The following is a 7,784-nucleotide window of genomic DNA, read 5'->3' as shown; positions in this document are numbered from 1 at the left end:
TGATTCTCCTGCCTCAGCCTCCTGTGTAGCTGGGACTACAGGCTCCCACCGCCACGCCCAGTAACTTCTGTATTTTTGGTAGAGACAGGGTTTCATCACGTTGGCCAGGCTAGTCTCAAACTCCTGACCTCAAATGATTCACTCACCTCAGCCTCCCAAAGTGCCGAGATTACAGGTGTGAACCACCAAGCCTGGCCACATTCTGCTTGTTAAGCAGTAAAGTCAGCATCACCTACTGGTTACATATGAGCCAGGTAACAAAACCCGCAGTCCACTGGAACCAAAGCTGCACGTGTGCAAAGGTCACATTACAACAGGACACCAAAGAAGATGCTGGATAGTAAATTCAGGGGCCAAGCTATCAGTTCCTGGACAGAAAACCCTGGGAGCGTCCAACAAAGCCCCAAATCAAATGAGGTACAACCACCGAATGAGAAACAATAGCAAATTGTCTGACCAACCAGGGGTAGAGCAGTTACAGGCAGATGCACGTGTGTGCAAAGGGCACCTGTAACTGCTACCAACAGGGCAGATGAGTTCTGCATTTACTGGGGCAGAAACTTGTATTTAAAAGTTTAGTGAAAGAGTAAGTCCTCCATCTATAGTAGAACTCAAGAAGCACCAAGTTCATTGTAAGCCAGAGTGTTTTTGCATACCGTTAACACTGGGAATATCCGGGACACTTAACTGTTTTATGATATAAGCCACGAGAAGAGCTGTATAATTTTAGTGACCATATTATTTACTTTTCCACGACTTATTCCCATTAAAACAATCTTTTAGAACCCCCTTTTTAGTTTTTGGCTCATGCCAAAAAAAAGCATGCCACTTAGAAAGCATGCCACTTCTAAGTGCCACTGGTGGCAAGACCCTTTCGATAGCCACTAAAAGTTCAAACATTTTTCCAAGGACAGAGGATGCCATTCAGAAAAACAGAACAGGCGCCTCTGCTTGAATTTGGTTAATTTTGTCATCTGCACATGTAGTACTCAAGGCATACCCTCCCCTTCAATAGGCGATAGAGAAAATCTGCTCCCCAGGCTCTTACCAGAGAGGTCAACATTTATTTGGCCTCTGCTACTTCTTCCCAGAGCCTTCCTGAGAGAACTGATCATTGACAGAGATGGAATTAGAGGAATGCAATCTATCCATTCTTCTGGGCAGCTTAAGCTCTATCAAGTTAGCTATCTGGCCCTTAACACTGTGGTCATGGTCCATTGGGGTGGGACAAAAGGCCTTAAGACTTTCCTGGTTTGAGGAGTAACAGTGAAGCGGACCAATTCATGGCCCATCACAAGATCCTCATGGCCATGGGCTGTACCTTGGAACACCTGAAGTGGATGATGTGAAAACTCTGTTAACTGCGGCTTCCCCTGTCTTCTCCTTACCTTCTACCTTCAAGATGAAATGTCTTTGCTAAATTATCTTAGACATATTGATGTTATAGCTTCAGTTTTCATGAAGAGAGAATATAAGAAATGGTAACATGAAAAATATCCTGACAAATTTGCACTCAGTAAGACACTACACTGTCCATCATATTTTCTCCTCATATAAGAAGAAATACGGGAAATGTCTTTAAAAATTTTAAACCATAAAAATATATTTATTTAAATTAAAATTTTGTTTTCAAAGAGAAATAAATAATGTACCGTCAGCCAAGAAGCTCAGAGTTGAGGTCAATACTCAATTGCAAAAACTCTATCCGCCTTGGGATATATGAAATATACATATCCTCCCTACCAGCACATTGTTTTCTACTTATATTTCAATATTCTGCTAATGAAATGCCTTTTTCAAGATACTTCAAATCCTTTTTGGGAGTAGATGAGTTGTACATTAAAAAAACTTCAAGAGGGATGATAAACACAAAGCTTTAAGAATAGATTGTATTTTAAAAGACAGTAAAATACAGTGGCTAAAAGCCATACTACTTGGTTTTTGAATTGCAACCCAGGCATCCCTGACTTTGGTCAAGGTCTTAGTCTCTCTCTGAGTCAGCTTCCTTATCTGTAAAGTGCAGTGAACAACAGTTCCTTCATATAGGGTTATTTTGAGGAACAAATGTATTGGAGGAATAAATGAAGCACTTAGAATAGTAAGCAGTAAACATGGTTTGCTCACGGGCTAATGTTAAACTCTATTAGTATATGGTAGGATCAAAACGTCCTATCCTATTAGGCTTCGGGACTTTGTCTATTCCAGTGCAACATACAATGCTTACCTACTGTGGCAGATGCTGATGACAGCAGGGATTTGCCCCAGGATCCCCAACCTGCCCATCCTCCTCCACTTGGAGGGGAATCCACAGCCTGGAGAAAAACAGATTAGCCACAGGTCAGCAATTCAGTATTATCTCTGAATGGAAAAACATCTATTGGTTTGAAACAAAGAGGAGGTTTGGAAAAGAATCATCAACAACCGCATCTCATTGGCTTATAGTTTATAAGGGTCATAAAAGAATATCCCGACCTACACTGCAATGTGTACTTTGGAACCAAATTTATTAGTGCTGGTGTTGGCTTCTGAAGGCTTGGTTTGAAGGGAGAAGGGAGTTTGATGTTAACTGAGCCTTGATTCTCTCCCATTATCTAGAAGACAAGGAAAAGGGTTGTATGGGAAACAGATATGCATGAGGGCACAAGAGTGATTTGAAAAACTTCAAAATGACCTGGACCCAAGCAATTCTTTCAGGGCTTTAAAAAATGTGCTCTTCAAGGTAGAGTTAACTTTTAAGGCTCTGGGGCAGTGGGCAGGTGCTTTGGCATGGATGAGAGGCAAAGTGCCTAAAAAGCATCAATAAGCCTAAGATGGATGGGTAGCAGTGACAGGAAGCCTTGCAAGGTAGAAACCTTTGAATCGAGGTGCCTGCTTCGCTCACAATGGCCCCTGTAACACAGGGATAAGAGTGTCCCTGACTTCAGTGAATTCCAATTCTTTTGCCTGGGTTTTTGGAATTAGAACTGAGAGACTGTGGTTCAGTGTGAACTGTGTGCATAAGCAGAAGACGAAAACTCAGGCTTGTGGGTGGTCATGTTCTACCCATCATGCAAACTAAGAATTAAGAGAAGGCAGAGTGAGCAGAATAGAGATTGGCTTAGAGCTGCTGTTTGGATTCCTGACAGCTTCTTAGTCCCTGGTTTCTGTCCCTCCCCACAGCCCTGCTGCTTGCCAATCTTTGGATTCTATGAGATTCTCTCATCTTCTTGTTCATTCTTTTCTTAAAAAATGTTTTGTTCACTGATATAACCCTAGAGCCTAGAAGAGTTCTTGGAATATAATGAGTGCTTAATAAATATTTATTGAATAAATGGCTGAAATGCATCCATTTTCTCAGTTAGGTGTGCATGAGTTTCTGTTACTTGCAACCAGTAAGTCCTGATTTAAGTAGTGGAACCCCAGCTTTCTCTTTCTGTCTGGGAACACATCCTAGAAAACAAGGCAAGAATAAATATACTATTAGTTACATATATGGAGGATCATAGCTCTTTTTACTCATAAGGAAGGAAGGAACAAAGGAAAGAAGGAAGGAAGGAACGAAGGAAGGGCAGAGAGAATGTAAGGAGACAGTGAAAAATTCCTATAGCATAAGGCCAGACGCAGTGGCTCATGCCTGTAATCCCAGCACTTTGGAAGGTCAAGGCGGGCGGATCACTGAGGTTAGGAGTTCAAGACCAGCCTGAGCAACATGCAGAAACCCCCTCTCTACTAAAAATACAAAATTAATCCCAGCTACTCAAGAGGCTGCCATGCCTATGACCTGAAAGGTATTGCCTAGGTTTTCTTCTAAAAAAAAAAAAAAGAGGCTGAAGCAGGAGAATCACTTGAGCCCGGGAGGCAGAGGTTGCAGTGAGCCAAGATCACACCATTGCACTCCAGCCTGGGCAACATGAGTGAAACTCTGTCCCAAAAAAAAAACAACAAAAAATCCTACAGTGCCTGTAGATTCCATAACTTTTGACCTGCAGCTGGTCCATCAGTCATCCTCAACTCCTTACTCCCTTGCTGTTTTCTACCCTTGCAGATAAGGATGATCATTTGAAACATGAGATATATAAATGGAAAAGTTTTTGCTTTCATGATAGTTACAGCGAGTGCCCACTGTTTCGCCTTCTCTTTTTCAAATATGAAGTTTGAAATTGAAGCAGTCATTTTTGCTGCCACAAGGGAAAGGACAAGAAATCACAGTCACTGGTCCTGGCTCTGCTGAGCTCCTAAACCAACATGAGTAGCTGCCTGTTTCCATTCCTTCTATGAAGTGAGAGAAAAGAAAATCACTACTTTGTAAACTACTATATGTTGGATTTTAGTTACTTCGACTCAAAAGCGTTCCTACTTGATTCAAATACTACCCATCAGTGTAGAGTACTAGTTGAGATTAAGTTATGGAAGTTAAATTGCTTGGGTTTGACTCCAGGCTCTGCTGTTTTGCACAACAAATTACTCAAGTTACTTTACACCTTCATTTCTTCATTATAAAATGCAAAGTGTAGTATAAGTGCCGCAAGTATAAGAACCAATATCCTCACCAGGTGGCTGTGAAGATTAAAAGTGATAATTTATATAAAGTTGTGAGCATAGTGCCTGGCATATAAGAAGTACTCCATAAGTGTGAGCTAGAAACAATGATAAGACAAAACTATACTTTTAAGACTAAGAAGCAAAAAGCTTTGAAAGTTAGCTGTCATTTTTTTTCTTTCTGTCTGGAAACAATGAGAACCTTGTTAACATGAATGGAAATATTCATGAGTCATCACTGCCTGCTTTCATTTTTGGTGTCTACATTGATTTACTTCACTTCAGCAATGGAATCCAGTGGTAATTTTCCACCATTATGAAGACAGATGAAAGTCAGTGATTAATATCATTCTTTCACAGGACAAATCACTACCTATGATTAGGAAGAGTTAATACAATTAGAGGTGACAGCTTCTGACTCAAATTTATAATATTTATTATGCTCTGACAGCTGGTAATTGACTAGCAAATGGAAATAAATGTTAAATGAGTCTAGAACTTTTTGCTGTATAAGTGACTATTTCAATTGCTTTATTAATAAAGTCCTTTGCCATTGAGCTGTGACATCTTGATCAGCTATAAAGAATATTTGTTGGCTGGGTGCAGTGGCTCATGCTTGTAATCCCAGCACTTTAGGAGGCCGAGGTGGGTGGATTGCCTGAGCTCAGGAGTTCGAGACCAGCCTGGGCAACATGGTGAAACCCCGTCTCTGCTAAAATATAAAAAGTTAGCAGGGCATGGTGGCGTGTGCCTGTAGTCCCAGCTACTTGGGAGGCTGAGGCAGGAGAATTGAAAGAACCCGGGAGGTGGAGGTTGCAGTGAGCTAAGATCGCGCCATTGCACTCCAGCCTAGGTGACAGAGCAAGACTCTGTCTTAAAAAAAAAAAAAGTTGTTATCAAATGGAAAATAAATGAATAAGTACACATGTTTAATGTAAAACATATAGACTAAATGTTAAAGATGAATTATTAGATCTCAGCATGAGTATTTTTTCCATTTTAAACGGACCTAACGTCACACAATTAGGAGACTCTACAACAGGCAGCATGGAGCTACGCAGATTACCTATTACCAATGGAGGAATTTTAAAACTTTTTTCTCACTCTCCCTGCCCTGTAACTCCCACCTCCTTCAACAGACAACTTCACATCCTAATTCACAGAGAAAAAATAAAGCCATCAGATGAGAACGATCTCAACTGCCTTCCCACTCCCCATAACTCTGAGAAAAATGACCTTATATTATAACAGCAACTCAGACTTAGCTTGATCAAGAAGGATATTCAAAACTCAACTGGAGATCATTTAAACATCTAAACCTTTGTGTGGTCCTAAGAAACAATGTAGGATTCTATCAAGTTCACTGTTCTTTTTTTTTTTTTGGAAACAGGGTCTCGCTCTGTTGCCCAAACTGGAGTGTGTGGTGTGATAATACCTCACTGCATCCTCCAACTCCTGGGCTCAAGTAATCTTCCTGCCTCAACCTCCCCAGTAGCTGAGATTATAGGCGTGTGCCACCACAACTAGCTAATGTTTAAAAATTGTTTTCTATACAGACAGGATCTCACTATGTTGCCCAGGCTGGTCTTGAACTCATGGTCTCAAGTGATCCTTCCATCTTGGCCTCCCGAAATGCTAGGATTACAGGTGACTGCACCTAGCCTAAGTGAATGTTGTTTAGAAATAGGAAAGAGATGTTCATACCTAGTATCCATTTAAAGATCTTTATCATTAAACAGAAAATGCATTTATTTTAGGCTATCAAGTTTAAAGGTATTAGATAGAAAAAAAAATCTCAGAACTCCATCAAATTCAAAGGTCTCTAACATTTAGATGGAAAAATATGTACCTATCTTAAAGGTGAAGAAGCAGCTTGGTTGATCTATTTCCTTGAGCAGATCAAGAATCAGGTACTGTGTATAACTTGCATCCAGGGATGTGGGCAACGAAACCCATGAGTTTCGTAACTCATAGGGTGATCTACTCTTTTTAATTTTTGTAACTCATGACATAGCTACTCTAAAAAGGGCGTCACTATGACAGCTAAGAGGATGAAAATTGCTCTGGAGCCCGAAACTCTGTCAAAATATCTGATCGAAAATGGCCTCAGTTATTTCCAGCTAATTTTCTTTCTTTTTTTTTTTTTTCTTGAGACAAGAGTCTTGCTCTATCGCCAGGCCCCAGGCTGGAGTGCAATGGCGCGATCTCGGCTCACTGCAACCTCCACCTCCCGGGTTCAAGCAATTCTCCTGCCTCAGCCTCCTGAGCAGCAGGGACTACCAGCGTGCGCCACCACGCCCAGTTAATTTTTGTATTTTTTAGTAGAGACGGGGTTTCACCATGTTGGCCAGGATGGTTTCGATCTCTTGACCTCATGATCTGCCCACCTCACCCTCCCAAAGTGCTGGGATTACAGGTCTGAGCCATCGCGCCTGGCCCTTTCCAGCTAATTTTCTTCCTTGGTAAATATGTGTCATTCAACTCTGGGAGGATTTAAAAATTAAATATAGAAAGGTTTAAAGTATTGAACACATGCTATTCATATTTTCATGCATATTTGGTCCTTTCTGTACTACTAATATTGACGGAATCTGACCTATTGGAGTGACAGTTTTTGAAAATCAATTAAAAATGAATAATTGAATTATTAGGCTTCTGATTTTAAGCTGAAATCATCCCAAGTTTCTGCATATTATTAAGAGGACTTTAAGTCAACTCTATAAATGTATTTTAATAGCTTTATAACAATAATCATAATTATTATTATTTGAGACGCAGTCTCTCTCTGTCGCCCAGACTGGAGTGCAGTGGCGTGATCTCTGCTCACTGCAAACTCTGCCTCCCACGTTCGAGCGATTCTCCTGCCTCAGCCTCCTGAGTAGCTAGGACTACAGGCGCACCCCACCACGCCCGGCTAATGTTTTGTATTTTAGTGGAGACATGGCTTCACCGTATTGCCCAGGCTGTTTGGGAACTCCTGAGCTCAGGCAATCCGCCCGCCTTGGCCTGGCCTCCCAAAGTGCTGGGATTACAGGCATGAGCACCTGGCCGCTTTATGACAATTATTAAGTACACAGCAAGGTTTTGTCTAAGTAAATAAATAAGGTACTTAAAAAGGAAGTAGAATATATTATAAATGCAGTTTAAAATATTTAAGGTGTTTAAGTTGGTAAAAAGGACCAAACCAAACATTAATCAAAAGTACCTTGAAAGTGACCGTTCAATTTTGCTAGACTTCCTTTTTTTTTTTTTTTTTTTTTTTTTTT

At 40.7% G+C, this 7,784-nt stretch overlaps 1 protein-coding gene across 2 annotated transcripts in view; it reads right to left on the bottom strand.

Annotated features, from left to right (window-relative positions):
• Window positions 1-7,784, bottom strand: part of FAM114A1 (family with sequence similarity 114 member A1) — a 78,930-nt gene that overhangs the window by 51,354 nt on the left and 19,792 nt on the right. For both annotated transcript variants that reach the window (XM_032273927.1, XM_032273930.1), the window contains exon 3: window positions 2,225-2,312. In XM_032273927.1, the coding sequence (XP_032129818.1) occupies window positions 2,225-2,312 (88 nt within the window). The remainder of the gene's footprint in view (window positions 1-2,224; window positions 2,313-7,784) is intronic.

The sequence above is a fragment of the Sapajus apella genome, unplaced genomic scaffold (genome assembly GCF_009761245.1).
Source record: "Sapajus apella isolate SASKATOON/1434 unplaced genomic scaffold, GSC_monkey_1.0 scaffold5, whole genome shotgun sequence".
NCBI classification, from domain to species: domain Eukaryota; kingdom Metazoa; phylum Chordata; class Mammalia; order Primates; family Cebidae; genus Sapajus; species Sapajus apella.
This window is presented reverse-complemented; position numbering and strand designations above follow the sequence as displayed.